The sequence below is a fragment of the Pongo pygmaeus genome, chromosome 2, assembly GCF_028885625.2.
Source record: "Pongo pygmaeus isolate AG05252 chromosome 2, NHGRI_mPonPyg2-v2.0_pri, whole genome shotgun sequence".
Lineage (NCBI taxonomy): Eukaryota > Metazoa > Chordata > Mammalia > Primates > Hominidae > Pongo > Pongo pygmaeus.
The window spans coordinates 116,461,924-116,482,669 of record NC_085930.1 but is presented as its reverse complement, the minus strand read 5'-3'; the positions used below and the strand labels follow the sequence as shown (position 1 = coordinate 116,482,669).

Sequence of the window (20,746 nt, the reverse complement as noted above, 5' to 3'; positions counted from 1 at the left end):
GAGATCATATTACTATGGATAAGTCTTTTGGTTCTTTGTGTCTATTTGTCAAACAGAGCCAATAAGAGAAGTAGCTCTTCACTTTTCCATAGTTTATTTACTTTATGCCAATAATGGGCATTAAATTAACAACAAACTTTTTTTAAATTTTTAAATTTTAAATTTTAATTTTTTTTTTTTTTTTTTTTGAGACGGAGTCTTGGTCTATCACCCAGGCTGGAGAGCAGTGGCGCGATCTCAACTCACTGCAACCTCTGCGTCCCAGGTTCAAGCAATTCCCCTGCCCCAGCCTCCCAAGTAGCTGGGTTTACAGGCATGTGCCACCACGCCCAGCTAAGTTTTATATTTTCAGTAGAGATGGGGTTTCACCATGTTGGTCAGGATGGTCTTGAACTTCTGATCTCATGATCCGCCAGCCTCAGCCTCCCAAAGTGCTAGGATTACAGGCGTAAGCCACCGAGCCTGGCAACAACAAATATTTTTTAAGACCCTCTAAAGATAAGTTATACCAGGCTGAAAAGTTGGCTAAATTTCAAAGAGTCTAAGTTTAGACTCTGATGTGTAGACCTTTCTTCCATGGGAGGTTTTCCAACTATTTTATAATTGAAATTTACATAGCCTTACAATATACTCCTATAAAAGTAAATATGAACAACATAACATTTTGAAGCGTTCTGATGAAGTAAATTAAAACAATATAGTAATACAAATATTTCAATGTCTACATCTTTGTTACTTGTTACAACAAAAGTCTCTCTTCTCCCACCTCCATATCTTGAGTAGAACTGTAATGGAAGGAAGAGCTGGGGTCATAGAATATGTGACACCTACCCTAAATTCAACTCATTCTCCTCTGTCCCCCAACTCCCATCCTGTAAAACCCCTTGGAAGGATAAGCATCAAGATCCCCAGGGAACTGCAGTCATGCTTTCCAGGCTGAGACCAGTAACAAATGGAGAAGTGTCCCATAGCAGAGAGAAGATTTAGCAATAGTAAAGAGACAGTGAGAAGAACACAGAACTTGGAAGATCAAGGACTAGTTTACTTCCCTAAATATACTTAGAGGGAATTGTCCCTTAGGGGAAAAGGAAGAGCAAATATCTGGGTTACATGAATTGTGTAATACAATGTGAAAGAACTATGATAACATACACACTTAAGATGACATTTTAACATTGCTTATAATTAAATGAAACTACAACAAAAGTAAAATACCATTCACCATCTTTTTGATTGACAAAAAATTAAAAACATATTCATAAGGGCATTTCCCACACTATCAGTAGAAATATAAATTGCTATACATTTTGGAGATCAAGTTGGCATTAATCATGCTCATTGGATGGAACTCTCAATTATACTTCTAGAAATCCATTATTTTCTTTTTTCTTTTTCTTTTTTGAGATGGAGTCTCGCTCTGTTGCCAGGCTGGAGTGCAGTGGCACCATCTTGGCTCACTGAAAGCTTGGAGTCCTTGGTTCAAGTGATTCTTCAGCCTCAGCCTCCTGAGTAGCTGGGACTACAGGGGCGCACCACCACGCCAGGTTAATTTTTGTATTTTTAGTACAGACGGGGTTTCACCACGTTGGCCAGGAGGGTCTCAATCTCCTAACCTCGTGATCCACCTGCCTTGGCCTCCCAAAGTGCTAGGATTACAGGCGTGAGCCACCACGCCCGGCCAGAAATCCATTATTTTCTACAGAAACATACACACTAGTATACAAACATTTACTTACAAAGTTGCTCACTTTAATAGTTTTTTATTAGCAAAAAACAGGAGAGAAGCTAAATGCCTACCAATTAGAAATCTTAAATTATAATTCATATATAGTATAAAATACTATGTAGCCATTAAAGAGATTGAAATACATATACTGATTATAAATGATATTCATGGCATATTAATTGAAGAAAGCAAGATATGGATTTTGTATAATCAATTTTTCATAAAACAAAACTAAATATATTTATGTATAGATAATTAAATGTATATATTTCATATATTTTATGTATAGATAATTAAATGTATATATTTTATAAATACAGAAAAATTTAAAAAATGAAAAATGAATTACTAATACAGGTTATTTGCAGGGACCAGATTATATTTGTTACAGTGAGCATATTACTTTTGTAACAAAAGGAGATAAAAATTCAGTGTGTACATACGTTAACAGCATGTAAGACTGAGGCTGTATAGAGGAGAGCATGATTAACTCTACTGATATGTGTGTGTCGGGGGTGGTTTGGGGAGTGGTATTAGAGAATGCTTGAAAGAGATAATGAAATGTGAGCACTGCATTGTCCAGGGTAGAGAAGCAAAGTGGAAAAGGAAGAAAGGTACAGTCAAGGAGGACAATGAGTACACTGCTGTACTCATTATGATTTTCACAACTGCTCTGTATAATTTGTAGACCAAAAAAAAGAAAGGCAAGCATGTATATAAAAGCAGGTTGTGGGCCAGGCGTGGTGGCTCACGCCTGTAATCCCAGCACTTTGGGAGGCTGAGGCAGGCGGATCACCTGAGGTCAGGAGTTCGAGACCAGCCTGGCCAACATGGCAAAATCCTGTCTCTACTGAAAATACAAAAATTAGCGGGGCGTGGTGGCATATGTTTGTAATCCCAGCTACTAGGGAGGCTGAGGCAGGAGAATCGCTTGAACCCAGGAAGTAGAGGTTGCAGTGAGCCGAGATCATGTCACTGCACTCTGGCCTGAGTGACAGACTGAGACACCATCTCAAAAAAAAAAAAAATAATAAAAGCAGGATGTGGCTAGGTGCGGGGGCTCACACCTTTAATCTCAGAACTTCGGGGAGGCTGAGGCATGTGGAACCCTGAGCCCAGGTGTTGGAGACTAGCCTGGGCAACACAGTGAGACCCTGTCTCTCTCTCTCTCTTAAAAAAAGAAAAAGCAGAATGTGCCGAGGGAACCCTGAGTTAATTTGACATTTCTGGAACTTTGAAGTATGAAGAGTGGCTGGGGTTTACTAAGAGGGAAAGCAGGAGCCAGGCTGCTTAGGGCTTCTTGTACTGCCTGGTAGCACGAACACTTTCATGTAGGACAAGGTGACCACTGATGGGGTTGCAGCAGGAGAGTAACATCAGCTATGTGGAAGATGGATTGGAAAGAAGCAAAACTGGAAACTGGGGGGCCATTTAAATGATAAGCTATAATGACGACTGAAACTAGTGGCAGGGTAAATTAGGAAAGCAGATGGATTTCAGAAGTATTTCAGAGGAAAATACACAAGACTTAGTGATTCTCTGGATACGGGTGATGTATAGAGAGGGATGTCTTAATTGACTTCCAAACTTTTGGCTTTGGTAACTGGGAAGATGGAGATTACACCAGCCAAGGTAGAAAATATAGATGAAAAAACAAGCTTATGAAAAGGAGAAGCAGCAAGAAGGTGAGAGGAAACACAGAAGGGACAAGCCTGATGGTGATGGTAGAGGGGTAGTAGCAGATGATTTCGTTTTTGGAGATGTTGAAGGTGAGATGCCTGTGGGCCATTAAGGAGGGCCATTAAGGGAAGTTGTCCAGTTGGCCATTAAGGCAATTGGATGTATTAAGATTAATTAACTGGTTTTTTTTCCCCCATTGGTAGTGTATTTGAAAAAAAAAAAACCCTGGCATAGTGGCTCACTCCTGTAATCCCAGCAATTTGGGAGGCAGAGGTGGACGGATCACTTGAGGTCAGGAGTTTGAGACCAGTCTGGCCAATGTGGTGAAATCCTGTGTTTACTAAAAATACAAAAATTAGCTGGGCTTGGTGGCGCAGGCCTGTAGTCCCAGCTACTCATGAGGCTGAGGCAGAAGAATTGCTTGAATCCAGGTGGTGGAGGTTGCAGTGAGCCGAGATCGCGTCACTGCACTCCATCCTGGGCAACAGAGTAAGACTCTGTCTCAAAAAAAAAACCAAAAAATACTATTAACTCTGTAGAAATGTAGTGTCAGGCCCTGTACTAGCACTGACTGGGATGCATGACAGACATAGTTGTTGGCCCTGCTCAACCTGAGAGCCCAGTGGAGATGCTATAATCTAGAGCAGGGGTGTCTAATCTTTTTGCTTCCCTGGACCACACTGGAAGAACTGGCTTGGGCCACACATAAAATACACTAACAATAGCGGATAGTCCCCCCAAAAAAATCACAAAAAAATCTCATAATGTTTTCCGAAGTTTATGAATTTGTATTGGGCCACATTCAAAGCCATCCTGTGCCACATGCAGCCTATGGGCCGTGGGTTGGACAAGCTTGATCTAGAGCTCAGGGGAAAGGTGTAGGCTTGAGTTCTCAACATACAGAGGGAGAGCGTTATGAGTGAGAATTAAACTCTTCGAATTTATAAGTTTCATTTACTATGAACTGTATGCTTTATGCATATCATCTCATTTGAACTTCACAACAATCCTATGAAATAGTATTAAATTGTTAAAGATGAGGAAAATGAAATGTAGAGAGCTAAGACTCAGAGGTCACAATCTGGCCTTTGGGCTGAATTTTATTCCAAGAGTTGTTTTGTTGCATTGATTTAAAAATGCCCCTAGATGGGTTCACACTGTCCTTTGTTACTTTCCTACATTTTCCATTGTCTTAAATCCTATGTAAATGTGCTTTACTCATAACCTCCTGTTCCCTTTAGGCATTTGATTTTGTATACTGTGGTTTGCTTAAGTGCCAAAGGTTAAAGAACTAGAAAATGGATGACTTTTTTTATTTTTTGAGACGGAGTTTCGCTCTTGTTGCCCAGGCTGGAGTGCAGTGGCACGATCTCGGCTCACTGCAACCTCTGCCTCCCAGGTCCAAGCGATTCTCCTGCCTCAGCCTCCTGAGTAGCTGGGATTACAGGTGTCTGCCACCATGCCTCGTTAATTTTTTTTGCATTTTTAGTAGAGACGGGGTTTTGCCATGTTGGCCAGGCTGGTGAACTCCTGACCTCAGGTGATCCACCTGCCTCGGCTTCCCAAAGGGTTGGGATTGCAGGCATGAACCACCGCACCCTGCCTAAAAATTGATAACTTTTATGTAAACCAAAGACTGTGCTCTTAACCATTATACTATACTCTTGTGGTTGGCAGGTACAAGGATTCTTGATAAGGGTTAAGAAAATGCATTGTGTGGTGACGCAAAAGGACTGATGATACATTTGTGGTCAGAAAGTAGGAAATCAGTTGAAGGTTTCAGATGTGTATTGGTTCTTGACTAGAAGCATTTTCTGACATGCTATTTTGTTAAATCTAAGGCTTGGAAAGCAATCTGAACCCCTAGCAATTATGTTATTCTGAAAATTTTCTGAAACATGGAGATAGTATTTGCATTTTGTGCAATTGGAAGGGGTGGAAGAATGACAGTTGGTCTATAACTATTAGAATTGCTTCTTTGTGTTGAAAAATGTGGGTACTAGTTCCACTGGGAAAATAAATTCATGAGGCCTTTGATCATTATGATTGAAATGCAAGCCTGTTTTAAATATCCTGCTCTGCAGTGAGGTGTGCTAATCCTTGAGTAGGTAGATAGGAAATGAGTTCAAATTACTAACAGAAAACGGGGACAGGCTGTGTGCTTCAGCTGGATTAATGCAGAATTCTGAGAAGTGGGCCAAAGCCTGAGACTACAGAAGGTGATTTGCATCCAAATTTGTGTCACTCAGAGGAGCTGAAGAATTGTGTAATTTCTAGGTTTAAGAGCAGTCAGAAAGACTGCTCTTTCTGACTGAAAGAATGTTAATTTGCAGAGACCTGAAGCAGAATGCGGCTGTGAGGAGGTTTAATGTTTTAACAACATTGTGTTACATGTGATGAAGGGTTTCAACCCTGTCTCCTTTTTTGTGTCCTGGCAAAGCTATCCCCCTTTTCACATAATTAGCATTCTTCTGATGTCTTCTCTAAGTGTTATCTTGGATCCTTTTTATTTATTATTTAGAATAGTTGGCTTTGATAGGGCCCACATATATGTACACAGATATATGCATATATATGTATACATATAAAATTGACAAACTTTGGGAGGTGAGGAGCGCCTCTGCCTGGCCGCCCCGTCTGGGAACTGAGGAGCGCCTCTGCACAGCCGCCCCATCTGGGAAGTGAGGAGCGCCTCTGCCCAGCAGCCGCCCCATCTGGGAAGTGAGGAGCGTCTCTGCCTGGTCGCCCCGTCTGGGAAGTGGGGAGCACCTCTGCCCGGCCGCCCCGTCTGGGAGGTGGGGAGCGCCTCTGCCCAGCCGCCACCCCGTCTGGGAGGTGTACCCAACAGCTCCGAAGAGCCAGCGACCATCCAGAACGGGCCATGATGACAATGGCGGTTTTGTCGAAAAGAAAAGGGGGAAATGTGGGGAAAAGAAAGAGAGCTCAGATTGTTACTGTGTCTGTGTAGAAAGAAGTAGACATAGGAGACTCCATTTTGTTCTGTACTAAGAAAAAATTATTCTGCCTTGGGATGCTGTTAATCTATAACTTTATCCCCAACCCTGTGCTCTCTGAAACATGTGCTTTGTCAACTCAGGGTTAAATGGATTAAGGGCGGTGCAAGATGTGTTTTGTTAAACAGATGCTTGAAGGCAGCATGCTCATTAAGAGTCATCACCACTCCCTAATCTCAAGTACCCAGGGACACAAACACTGCGGAAGGCTACAGGGACCTCTGCCTAGGAAAACCAGAGACCTTTGTTCACGTGTTTATCTGCTGACCTTCTTTCCACTATTATCCTATGACCCTGCCACATCCCCCTCTCCAAGAAACACCCAAGAATGATCAATAAATACAATTAAAACAAAAACAAAAACAAAACAAAAAAAATTGACAAACTTTGATGCACAATTGTGAAAATTGGGGGGAAGATGTATATTGGGCATCTGGAGCTGGAAGCAGCTGAAGGCCTATTGAACTTCCGTCAGTTGAGAGTTAAGTACTCTTTTTATTTTTATTTTGAGATGGAGTCTCACTCCGTCTCCCAGGTTAAAGGGTAGTGGCACGATCTCAGCTCACTGCAGCCTCCGCCTCCTGGGTTCAAGCAATTCTCCTGCCTCAACCTCCCGATTAGCTTGGATTACAGGCATGCACAACCACACCTGGCTAATTTTTGTATTTTTAGTGGAGACTGGGTTTCACCATGATGGCCAGGCTGGTCTCGAACTCCTGACCTCAAATGATCTGTCCGCCTCTGCCTCCTAAAGTGCTGGGATTACAGACATGAGCCACTGTGCCTGGCTGAGAGTTAAGTACTCCTGAAAAACAAAATAAAACAAAACAAAAAAGCCCAGAAAAAACTCTCGGTAATTATATAAGGCAGTGGTCCCCAATCTTTTGGGTGCCAGGGACCTGTTTCATGGAAGACAATTTTTTCCTGGGGATGGGGGCTAGGGGGATGGGGAAGGATGGTTTGGGACGATTCAAGTGCATTATATTTATTGTGCCCTTTATTTCTATTATTATTGCATTGTAATATATAATGAAATAATTACACAACTCACCATAATGTAGAATCGGTGGGAGCCTTGAGCTTATTTTCCTGCAACTAGATGGTCCCATCTGGCGGTGATGGGAGATAGTGACAGATCATCAGGCATTAGATTCTCATAAGGAGCATAACCTAGATCCCTCTCATGCCTAGTTCACAATAGTTCCAGCTCCTATGAGAATCTCATGCCACAGCTGATCTGACAGGAGGTGGAGCTCAGACGATAATGTGAGCCATGGGGAGCAGCTGTAAATACAGATTAAGCTTCTCTGGCTTGCCAGATTCACTTTTTGCTGTGTAGCCCGGTTCCTAACAGGCCATGGGCTGGTACCCGTTTGTGGCCTGGGGGCTGGGGACCCCTTACATACATAAGGTGTTCACTATGAGATATAAGAGGACTTAGCCCAGGTGTTAAGGCAGTGTTCCAGGCCCCACTGTGGCTCTAATACATTTAGGGATCAGAATATGGACTCCTGAGAGCAGGTTGCTCCTATTATTGCTGGTAAACAAAATTTGCTAAAACGTGGAGATCAGCATATACTGTTAGATTCTGATACCAGAGACAATGTAAGCAATTTCAGATGATACCAAAGGTACAGCATGCAAAAGTGGGTTGCTGAAATGGACCTGAGGATTCACAGGCAGCCAAAGTTCAGGGTTTTGGATAAATGAGGCACATAAACATTAAAATCTTGTAGGATGATTGCAGGTGTTAAGAGTAAATTTGGACTCATTAGGAATCTGTGTCTTCCACTAGGCTGTAAATTCTTTTAACATCTCCAAGCCCTGATAAAGGTTTTTGAATGAATTCGTGAAATACACGATTTCGGTGAAGAAAAGAATAAAGCAGGTGTCCAAACACTTGAGGTTTTACAGTATTGGCATAAAACATTTGGACCCCTGGCACCTGGTATCAGGGACTTCCCGACGCTGGAAGAGTTCAGGGAATGGAAGCGGGCCCCTCTGGCACCGAAGACATAGAATCCTAGCTACAGCTACTAAAGAAAAGAACACTATCAATTAGGGCCCGCGTCAGGTTCTCTGGATCTCCCCTTATCCCATCCTGGACGCTCATCCCTGTGGTCTTTGCGGTGGGCCCGTCGGCCCTGCTGCCATCGATAGAAGCAGCACTCTCCCCGTCTGATTTCGCAGGGCCAAAGCCCAGGTGAGAGTCAGTGTAGTGTTCAGACTAGCCCACGCTCCGGTTCTGAGCCGCGAGGGCGGTCTCCGCACTCAACGAAATCAGGCAGGACCGAACCTTGTGTCCTCCAGGGTAGCGAGTTCGGGAGCGACCGGCCGAGCGCGCATGTGCGGGACCCGACATTGTGCTTGTCCCATCCGGTGCTCCGTAGTTAGCCTCGGTGAGCTCCACGTAGGCCGCGCAAGCGCCCTTGGCGCACAGTTCACCTGCTGCCGTTGTCGTCGCCGCCGCGGCTCCCGGGGCTGGATGGGGGGCCGAGGCCAGCCAGTGGCACCCGGAAGAAAGAGACGCGGCGGCGGCGACGCCGACACCCTCAGAACGAGTGTCCGGACTTGCCCACAGGCTCAAGGAGGAGGCGGCGAGGCGCGGCCCCCGCTGTCCCTGGTGTAGAGAAGTCGCCGTAGCCGCCGCGGCCGGGACTCCCCGGGCTCTCGCCCCTCGGGTCTCATTGACACTCAGGACCCTACGTACGCTGCGCCATGTTCAAGAAACTGAAGCAAAAGATCAGCGAGGAGCAGCAGCAGCTCCAGCAGGCGCTGGCTCCTGCTCAGGTACGATGGCCGCCGCTCTCCTTCCCTAGTTCCGAATACCCCTTGAACCGGCCCGCGGACGAAAGAGGCGGGGGGAGTGGGGAGTTCTTCCGTGACCTTTGACCCCTAACCCGGACTCTTCCCAAACTCCGGACCCAGGAGGAGCTCCGGGCGGTTCAGGTCGTCCGTAACTCCTGACCTGGATTTTCCCATCGCAAAACTTCATCCAGTAATGAGTGGATGGGGGTGGTTGGATCCCTCGTGACATCCCATCTCCGTTAAGAGTTTTCTCCTAAGGCCAGACTCCGAACTTGCATGATTTCTGATCCGTATTTGAGGTTCTCCCACCCATCTGAGACCCCACGCTGGGAATGAGAGCGGAGTGGGAAAACCCGGGTCCCTCGTGATATCTGACCACTTGCTCGAGGTGTCCCCCTATCTCTTGCCCATCGTGAGATTTTGTGTGGAATGGCCAGGATCCCGCACAACTGACGCTTGACGGAAGTCTCCTAATTCCAAACCCAGGTCCAGGGATTGAAGGCTGGGGAGTAGAGCCATCCTGGGTCAGGCTGCTGGTAGGAGCGGTGGGACCTGAAAGAGGTGGCGTCGTGGCCGGCGTCCAGCGCCCGAGGCTGTCACGAGTTAGTCACTTCGCATAACTTGGTTAATCCGGGACTGGCGGGCGGAGGGGCAGACACTCTGCCTGTCCGGAACTCTGCTCTGCTTTTTAAGTCTTGCTGCTCTGCGGACAAGGTTATGCTTGTTTTTCAGGAATGCTGTTGCTTTAGGAAATGCGTTTCCAGGGAAAAGGAGGCGTGTTAAGTAGTATTAATTTAAAGAAACAGTTTTCTAAGCGTTCACTGGAGATGTTTCGATGCTGGCAGCACAGGGTCTTAACAGCGAAGACGACGGTTTCTGCTTAATTTCTTCCCAGCCTTTTTGAATTTCAACAGATTGAGCAGATCTGTCCCTTAATTTTAGGGTTTTTGGTCTTTGCTTGCGGTTGCAAGAAAAGTTGAGTTTTGACTAACTTGGAGGCATTTCTAAATTCTTAACATACAACGATTGCATTAGGTTTATTCTGAAACTATAAATTGAAGTTGTTCTTTTTAAATTTAAAGCTCATGTGTAGTAAAACAGTGCTTGAGAAAAACATCAACACAACACTGAAGGGTTGCTTCTTTTCTCAAGTGCAAATGGTAATTAAAATTTAGGTAGTAAAGATTGTCCTTTTCATACCATCTATTGCAGTCATTTAAAATTTTACAAAACACTGTAAATTAAGAAACAAAGATAAACTTTAAAAGTGAAGTAGAGATGAGGAATGTGGGGAAATGGGCATGTTAGTGAATGTAAGGCACTTCCACTTGGGAATGTATAAAATGTAATTGAGCCAGGATTCCATTTCTAGAAATTTATTCTAAGAAGATTTAGGATGTATTAAAGATTTAGTTCTATGGATTTTTATGTCAATGTTGTTTTAATAGGTTAAAAACTAGCCAAAAATGTCCAACAATAGAGAATTGGTTAAATTTTATCAGGCAATTAATTATGCTTGATAGGTTATTATGCAGCCATAAAAAGTCAACATTTACTGTGTCCTTAGTATGTACCGGACATTTCGCGTAGTATTTACACAGATTATTTTATTTAATCTCACATAAACCTGTGAGGTAGATAATACTATAATTCCTCTTTTATAGATGGAGTGAGGCTCGAAGAGGTGAAGTAACTTGTCTAATGTTACGCAGCTAGCGTTAGAGGCTTCAGAAAAGTATTAACACAGAAAGATATTTGTGTTAAAAGACAGAAGCAGCAGGTAAAATGTGATCCCAGTTTTGGGAAAAAGAATCTGTATGTAAGTGTATTTATATACACACATAGTAAAACTAGTTTAAGAGGAATATACTTTAAGGTGCTGGTAAATTACTGAGTGTGCTTTTTCTTATTTGTAGCGTTTAGCTTTTCTTCGTGAAAATGAATTGTTTTTGTTCATTAACAGAGGTTTTTAGTAATAATAAGCTAGTCACAAACTAAGATATAAGAGCTCTGTTTCTATAGCTTAATGCTTCTGGTGAGACAGGGCATCTGGATCAAATAAAATCACTTTGTGTACAAAAGGTTTAAAATAATCCTTTTGGATTATACGTATATTCACTGTGTTGGTCAGGCTGGTCTCCAACTCCGGACCTCTGGTGATCCGCCAGCCCCGGCCTCCCAAAATGCTGGGATTACAGGCGTGAGCCACTGCACCTGGCCATTCGTGGTCTACTTTTGATAATTATTTTGTAACCTTCCTTTCTGCCTGCCATATATTTTTCTCCTTGCTTGTGAATTGTTGTGATCTTAGAAACAAAAAATGTGGCCTGGTATGGTGGACTTACGCCTGTAATCCCAGCACTTTGAATCACTTGAACTCAGTAGTTCAAGACCAGCCTGGCCAAGATGGCAAAATCCCATTTCTGGCCTGGCACCGTGGCTCATGCCTATAATCCCAGCACTTTGGGAGGCCAAGGCGGGCGGATCACCTGAGGTCTACTAAAAATACAAAAATTAGTGGGGGCGTGGTGGTGCACGCCTGTAATCCTGGCTACTCCAGAGGCTGAGGCAGGAGAATTGCTTGAACCTGGAGGCAGAGGTTGCAATGAACTGAGATCATGCCACTGCACTCCAGCCTGGGAGACAGAGTGAGACTCCGTCTCAAAAAAAAAAAAAAAATTATGTTTTAACAACAGATACCTATTTTGGATTTTTAAACTACTTAAAGAACTAAGTCAATAAAAGAAACATCAAGAAGTAATACGGACATTGTAATTTCTTGGGATATATGTAGTACATGAATACAAATATTTTAAAACATTTTTAGCCTTTTCAAGTACTTCTAAAACTTAAAAATTATAGAAGTACAGATACAAAAGGACGAGTACATGACTCCACTTAATTGAGGTACCTACAGTAGTCAAATTCTTAGAGACAGAAAATAGAATGGTTGTTGCCAAAGGCTGGAGAGAGGAGAGAATGGGGAGTTACTGTTTAGTGGGTACAGAGTTTTAGTTTGGAAAGATGAAAACGTACTGGAGATGGATGGTGGTGATTCCACAACAGTGTGAATGTAGTTCATGCCACTGAACTGTACGCCTACAAATGTTTAAAATGGTAAATTTTATGTTATGTATATTTTAAAACAATCAACATATGGGCCCCTCCTTATGCCTGCAGAATCATCCCTTATTTTTTTCCCTCAGCTCAGAGATGGCAGCTGACCTCACTCTTTTAGAGTGAGACCCCAAAATAATAGTTTATGTGATACAAATTTAAAAAACAAAAACAAAAAACCAGCAAAACAGTTCCACAGATAACAGGGAAAAGAGTCCTTTCTGAAGGGACATAGCCTTATTGTAAATCCAAGTTTACTAAATAGTTTCAGTCTTGAAATTGGGGAAAGCATGAGTCCCAGAGGAAACATTTAGATCAGAAGGTAGTTTATTAAGAACATGATGAAAGGCTTTAATAAGTTTGGTACCTAAAATATAAAGGTTTATTTGAAGAATTAACCCCAAGTTACTTTGACTGCTCTTTTAGAACTGGGATGTCAAATTGATTTGGCAGTGACTTACAACAGTGCTGTGATGAGGATTCAATGGCTATGTCTGTGCCGTGACTAATCCATAGGTGTTGTAGGGAGAGTGAAATGAACCAGATGTTAGTTATGAACAGTGAATGCCTAGGTCCTCTGCTGGATGTTGCATTTACCTTGAAGGGTCTATGTAGTCCCTACACAATGGAGTTGAGAGACAAGTACTTTCAGTGTAATGGTGATATATACAGGGTGTTGTGGTTGTGCAAAATAAGACATTTCTGGAGAAGATCAGGGTGACATCTGAGTAGAGCCTTAATGGATAATGAAAAGTCATGGTATAGGGACAAGGGATTCAAGACTTATTCCTAAGGATGACTGGATTAGTTTTCTAATGTTGCATAACAAGTTACCACAACCTTAGTGCCTAATAACCCAGTTATTATTTTATAGTTCTGTAGGTCAGAAGTCTGGCATGGCATGACTGGGTTCTCTGCTCAGGGTCTTGCAAGGCTAAAATCAGTATGTTGTCCAAGCTGCGTTCTCATCTGGAGCTCAGGATCCTTTTGTATGCCCATGTGGTTGTGGTAGAATTCAGTCCTTTCTGGTTATAGGACTGGGGCCTTCATTTCTTGCTGACCACTTTCGGCTTAGAGGCTACCAGCAGCTCCTTGCCACGTGCCCCTGTAGGCATTTTGCTTTCTTTCAGGACAGCAGAAGTACATCTCTCTGCCCTCTAGACCCATATTTGAAGGGCTTATGTAATTAGTTTAGACCCATCCAGGTAATCTTTTGATGAACTCATAGTCAACTGATTAGTAACCTAGTAACCTTAAATATGCCTTTAAAATCCCTATGCCCTGTAACATAACAATTATGAGAGTGATAGCTCATTATATTCACAGGGCAGGGGTCATTTGGAGTCATCTTACAATTTTGCCTATCACAATGACTAAAATGGTTTTTCTTTTTTTTAAGTTTTTGTAGAGTCAGTGTCTTACTATGTTACTCAGGCAGTCTTGAACTTCTGGCCTCAAGTGATCATCTTGCCTTGGCCTCTCAAAGTGTTGGGATTACAGGCATGAGCCACTGTGCATGGCCAAAATGGTTTTTCTTACACTGAAATTGAGTATAACTGTGGTCAGTTAATAATTAGGTAGTGGTCAATAAAATATTAATTGTGGGTCTGGATGTAGCTGTCAGGTTTTTTGGTTAACAGCTTAGAAAGCTGACTCAGATTTCTTATGGCTATTGCAATTAATCAGCTCAAGTTTGGTTTGAAGGAATCTAAATCCCTTTATATCTTGAAGTGAGGATAGCCCATTAAGGAACCAGGCACCTGGGACAAATGCTGAAGTACAGTTAGTTCTTTATGCACTGTTACATACCTTATACTCACATACATTTTCTCGTATATTTCTTACTCTTACAACTCCAGAGGAAGATCCAGAGGAAGATCAACAAGCCATCAGGCCACGTTTTGCCAGATAGTACTACTTTTCTGGGGAGAGTATGTTTTAGAACCTGTTAAACTTTGTAAACCCCATTATTTGATTTTTTGTCAGTTTCTTCAGAGCTGATGAGGCTCTCAGTTACTGATTAGACCATATGAGGCCAAGGTGTAAGACATAATGCCAATTTTTAAGATTTGCAGTGAGGTATACTTTTTAAGCAGTTGGAAGGTCACTGTCTAAGTTAGCCCTTTCCTGGCATCTGGATATTTGGAAAGCTGAATTAATAACCCAGAGATTTCTTAGACATGATGGAATCACAACAGAGAGAGTTGATTAGTCAAGAGGTATTTCCTGTAGTCTAGTAGTACTTTTCTAACTTTTTACCACCCAGTGACCATTTTATTAAAGGAGTTCTTACATATAATCATTTATAAATACATACATAGATACAAAAGGCTGCCCCCATAGTGGCAGCCTTTGAGGCACCTACAGCCTTTGAAGCTGGCACTGGCATGGTTTGCAAATTATGGCTCTAGGTGTGGGAAGGGTTTATTGAATTTATCACAACTTTAATGAAAGCTATTTTTGATGTTCTTTGAACATTTGTAATTTGAACGTGGTGTTCAAGGTAGGCTCAAACTTATTCCAAGACTGAGACTAATACTACACGGTGACTGTGCTTTCCCTTGCCATTTTCTAAGTGCGATGTTGACTTTTAGTCACATATTTTCTAGACATTTAAACCATTGCTAAGGCTTCAACTTTATTTCACATTGATTCATTTTCTTGTTTATATGCTTTTTTTTTTTTTGAGACGGAGTCTTGCTCTGTCACCCAGGCTGGAGTGTAGTGGCGCAATCTTGGCTCACTGCAACCTCTGCCTCCCGAGTTGAAGCAATTCTCCTGACTCAGCCTCCTGAGTACCTGGGATTACAGGCGCGCACCACTACTCTTGTTCATATTTTTAAGTCCTTATTCTTCCTGTTTTGTCTTTGGTGGGAGAGGATATCTCATCCCTTAGGGTGACTTCTGCACATAGCTAATTTCATCTGTCGTATTGATTTTTCTGGTTCATCTTTTAGAAGGTGTTGGAGTTCTTAGTTGTAAGCAACAAAAACTTAGTCAATCTAGGTAAGCAGAAAAAGAATTAATGAAGACTCTTTAGCCTACAGAATTTCCTTGAGGTCCCAAAAGTCTGAGCTGATTGCTACGTCCGGTTGTACTGGGGAGACTACTCTGTGTTGCAGCTGCTTCGGCTTGGCACCAGCATTGCATCTGTCACTTCACAGCTTATATCTGCGTGGATGCATGAAGTTCTGTCTCCATTGTCATCAGATGATGAACTTTATTTGTATGTCTGTTTTTTCACATCACTCACTTATGACTCGAAGTCTCATGTGTTTCATTGATGGAGCTCAGGTTACCCTGTCTCAGATAAAAAGAAGATTGGGTTAGTAAGTTTTCTGAGTTCTAACTTATGGACTTATAAGCGCTGTTTATAGAAAAAAGGTTATTAAACTTTTGTCATATTCGTAGATGCTTTTCCTCACCTCCCAATTAAACTGCTGCTTTGATTTGGTTTTCACATAAAAATCTCTTTCCCATTCAGAGATTGTAGAAATAGACTCTTGAATTTTTTGTATTTCAATTAAAAAAAACTAAATCTTCAATATAGCTTAAGTATGAAGTAAGGATCTGATTTGTGTGTCTTGCCCCATATGGATGGCCAGTTGTCCCAACATTTATTGAATGTCTATCCTGATGCAAAATGTTACTTTTATCATAAGCTAAATATGTATATGTCTGTCTGGATGTATATATGTGTATATAGAGTATGTGTATGTTTGTATACTATTCCTCACGACCTCTCAGTTCCACCCTAACCACAGCAATTTGTGCACAGATACCACAGACCAGAGTTCCATTTGTTTATTCATTCATTCTTTTATTTGACAAATATTTATTAACTGCCTTTTGTAAAGTGCAGACTACAAAAAGAGGTAAGGTATCATGACTCATTCATTTCTCAAAATAGATCTGAGTTCAGATCTATTTTGCTGTGGGTGTAGGGTGATCTCGAAGTTTTGGTTTTATACTTTTAGGGTTGTTTAGCTCACCTTAGAGTAGACCCCAGACCTCTAGTTTAAATTTTGAGCCCTCTCACCTGAGTTTTTTTGCATTGAGGATTATAGGAGTCAGGCTGTCAATTACAGAGCTAAATGGAATAGCATCTCAGTATTTAGCAGTGGTATTCAAGGTAGGCTCAAAGCAAGGCCATTAATTAGGTGGGCAAGTGCTGTTTATCTGTGCATTTCATACCATTGAATGTTAGAGCTAGAAGGTAGAAGGGATCTTAAAGATTGAATTGACAGCCTTTTTTTATTAAATGAGTTTCTAATTTTGGAATAATTTTGGTTTATAGAAAAGTTATAAAGATAGTGCAGAGAGTTTTTATATACCCCTCACCTGGCTTTAGTTTTCTCTAATATTATCATCTTACATTAGTATCACAACTTTATTTTATATATGGAGACACATAGTCCTCAAAAAGTTCATGTAGCTAAGATCATAGTTCTAGTTGGTGGCAGAGTTAGGCCAGGGACCTGGTAGGTAGCCTGGGTTTTCTAGTTGATTATATTTGTTATCCTTTTCTGCTCTTCATGTTTTTGCTCCTTTCCTTTCTTTCACTGAATTCTTTGGGCATGGACTGAGAGAAGGACTACCTAGTACATAGTTCATTAGTCAATATAGTCTTTCTAATTTGTGCAATAATTTTTAAATCTAGGCTTCCGCCAATTCTTCAACACCAACAAGAACGAGGAGCAGGACATCTTCATTTACAGAGCAACTTGATGAAGGTACACCCAATAGAGAGGTAAGTTTGGAATTCCTTTTCTAGTATACCTCTCACAAGAAACTAATCTAAAATGTATGCTGTTGATAACAAAATGGGAAACTGTTTTGACAGGTCAGCTATTTAATTCCTAGGTAGAGTTTTTATTGGTAACACAATTAGTCTTTTTTTTTTTTTTTTTCACAAATAGCAGTTATGATTTATGTTTGTCTGTCTGTCTGTCTGTCTGTATGTATGTATTTGAGACAGGTTCTGGTTCTGTCACCCAGGCTAGAGTGCAGTGGCACGATCACTACTCATTGCAGCCTTGACCTTCTGGATTCAAGTGATCCTCTAACTTCAGCCTCCTGAGTAGCTGGGACTATAGGCGCACGCCACCTGCCTGGCTAACGTTTAAATTTTTTGTAGCCGGGGTCCCACTATGTTGCTCAAGCTGGTCTTGAACTCCTGGGCTCAAGTGATTCTCCCAATTATGCTTTATAAAGTATGGTTTGTTGAGAACCTTAATTTGAGAGGATAATACATTCTGGATTTAATAGTTGAAGTTTGCAGAATAATTTGATAAATTTGTTCAACATAACATCATTTTTTCAAGCTGGTGAGTGGAAACTGAGAAGTAACTTATTTAACTTATTCCATGTAAACAGCAGCTGGCATTAAAACTCATTATTTCCAACTTTTTTTTCTGTGAAGTGTAACATACATACAAAAAGAAGGTAAAACATAAATGCACACAGATCAGCAAATTATCATGAAGTGAATCCTCCCAGGTCAAGCAAAGGAACACTGTCAGCACTGTCGTGCTCCCTTTCCCCCTGAAGGATTCCTGCCATCCTGAATTTTTGGTATTTGCTTGCTTCCTTTTTTTTTTTTTTTTTTTTTAAATAGTTTTACCTCTTAAATATGCTTTCTAAATGTAAACATTGTAGTTAAACATTTGGGTTGTCTACGGGTTTTGGCTACTATAAATTATGTTGCCATCAACATTATTGCACGTTTCTTTTGGTGTACGTGTACCTGCATTTCTGTTGATATGTACTTTGGAGTAGAATCACTGCTCTATTTTAACAAGTAAGAAGATAATGCTGATGGTTTTCCAGAGTGGTTGTAGAAATTTAAATTCTCACCAGGAGCTTATGAAAGTTGCTTTTGCCCTGTATTTTTGAGAGTCTTTATTTTTCTACTCTGTGTAAATTTGCTGGAAAAGTCTTTTTCATTTCAGCTGTTCTGGTGGTGGTCTTTCATTTTGGTTTTAATTTGCATTCTCTGATAACTAACGAGATTGAGCATTTTCATCTGTTTATTGCCCATTTGATATCTTCTTTTGCCCATTTGATATCTTCTTTTGTGAGTGCTTAAGTCCTGTGCCCATTTTTCTATTGGATTATCTTTTTTTAAAAAATGATTTTTAGGAGTTTTTTAAAAAATATAGAATATTTAGGAGTTTTTTGTTGAATATATATCTTGCAGCTATCTTCCACTCAGTGGCTTGCCATTCATTTTTTTAATGATGTCCTTTGATGAACAGAAGTTCTTAGTTTTAGGCCAAGTATGGTGGCTCTTGCCTGTAATCCCAGCACTTTGGGAGGCCAAGGCAGGAGGATTGCTTGAGTCCAGGAGTTTGAGACCAGCCTGGGCAATAGAGTGAGACCCTGTTTCTGCAAAAATAAAATAAAATAAAATTAGCCAGGTATGGTGGCATGCACCTGTGTGGTCCCAGCTACTCAGGAGGCTAAGGCAGGAGGATTACTTGAGCCTCGGAGGTCAAAGCTGCAGTGAGCCATGATTGCACCAGCCTAGGTGACACAGTAAGACCCTGTCTCTCAAAAAAAAAAAAAAAAAAGCCTGGTTCCCATCCATTTCCCGTCTCTGACAGTACCTTCTATCTTAGAAGTTTAACAAAATGAGAAACCACATAGGGTATAGGGAGATGATGAAAAAGTTAATTTAATGTCCTTTTAACAAAAAACTTAATTATATAATTGAAAAATCCTTTATTTAGTATAAAATAAGTTGAAGTAAGGTTTAGATTGCACTCTGTGGTCAAAGTGTGTCCGGAATTGGTGGGTTCTTGGTCTCACTGACTTCAAGAATGAAGCCGCGGACCCTCGTGGTGAGTGTTACAGCTCTTAAGGTGGCGCGTCTGCAGTTTGTTTCTTCTGATGTTCGGATGTGTTCGGAGTTTCTTCCTTCTGGTGGGTTCGTAGTCTCGCTGGCTCAGGAGTGAAGCTGCAGACCTTCGCGGTGAGTGTTACAGCCCTTAAGGCAGTGCGTCTGGAGTTGTTCGTTCCTCCCGGTGGGCTCGTGGTCTCGCTGGGTTCAGGAGTGAAGGCTGCAGATCTTCGCGGTGAGTGTTACAGCTCATAAAAGCAGCGTGGACCCAAAGAGTGAGCAGTAGCAAGATTTATTGCGAAGAGCGAAAGAACAAAGCTTCCACAGTGTGGAAGGGGACTCGAGCGGGTTGCCAATGCTGGCTCGGGCAGCCTGCTTTTATTCTCTTGTCTGGCCCCACCCACATCCTGCTGATTGGTAGAGCTGAGTGGCCTGATTTGACAGGGTGCTGATTGGTGCGTTTACAATCCCTGAGCTAGATAGAAAGGTTCTCCATGGCCCCATCAGATTAGCTAGATACAGAGTTTGGACACACAGGTTCTCCAAGGCCCCACCAGAGCAGCTAGATACAGAGTATCGATTGGTGCACTCACAAACCTTGAGCTAAACACAGGGTGCTGATTGGTGTGTTTACAAACCTTGAGCTAGATACAGAGTGCCGATTGGTGTGTTTAAAATCTCTGAGCTAGACATAAAAGTTCTCCAAGGCCCCACCAGAGCAGCTAGATACAGAGTGTCGATTGGTGCACTCACAGACCTTGAGCTAAATACAGAGTGCCGATTGGTGTGTTTACAATCCCTGAGCTAGACATAAAGGTTCTCTAAGGCCCCACCAGGGCAGCTAGATACAGAATGTCGATTGGTGCACTCACAGACCTTGAGCTAAATACAGAGTGCGGATTGGTGTGTTTACAATCCCTGAGCTAGACATAAAGGTTCCCCAAGGCCCCACCAGGGCAGCTAGCTACAGAGTGTCAATTGGTGCACTCACAGACCTTGAGCTAAATACAGAGTGCCGATTGGTGTGTTTACAATCCCTGAGCTAGATATAAAGGCTCTCCACGTCCTCACCAGACTCAGGAGCCCAGCTGGCTTCACCTAGTGGATCCCGCACCGGGGCTGCAGGTGGAGCTGCCTGCCAGTCCCGCGCCGTGTGCTGGCACTCCTCAGCCCTTGGGTGGTCGATGGGACTGGGCGCCATGGAGCAGGGGGCGGCGCTCGTTGGGGAGGATCGGGCTGCACAGGAACCCACGGAGGCGGGGGAAGGTTCAGGCATGGCAGGCTGCAGTCCCGAGGCCTGCCCCACGGGAAAGCAGCTAAGGCCCGGCAAGAAATCGAGCACAGCGCCGGTGGGCTGGCACTGCTGGGGGACCCAGTATACCCTCCACAGCCGCTGGCCCGGGTGCTAAGTCCCTCATTGCCTGGGGCCGGCAGGCTGCTCCAAGTGCGGGGCCCGCCAAGCTCACGCCCACCCGGAACTCCAGCTGGCCCGCAAGCTCCGCACACAACCCCGGTTCCTGCTCGCGCCTCTCCCTCCACACCTCCCTGCAAGCTGAGGGA

General features: G+C 42.6%; 1 protein-coding gene across 12 annotated transcripts in view; it reads left to right on the top strand.

The window, feature by feature from the left end:
* The first annotated feature begins 8,736 nt into the window (after positions 1-8,736).
* Positions 8,737-20,746, top strand: part of GOLGA4 (golgin A4) — a 123,675-nt gene continuing 111,665 nt past the window's right edge. For 4 of the 12 annotated variants that reach the window (XM_054481137.2, XM_054481135.2, XM_054481136.2 and 1 more), the window contains exons 1-2: positions 8,784-9,210; positions 17,006-17,095. In XM_054481137.2, coding sequence (XP_054337112.1) covers positions 9,139-9,210; positions 17,006-17,095 — 162 coding nt within the window. In that variant the 5' untranslated portion in view covers positions 8,784-9,138. Of the gene's footprint in view, positions 9,211-17,005; positions 17,096-20,746 lie in introns of all 12 variants that reach the window. The other 8 variants (XM_063662039.1, XM_054481133.2, XM_063662038.1 and 5 more) reach the window with 4 other exon arrangements.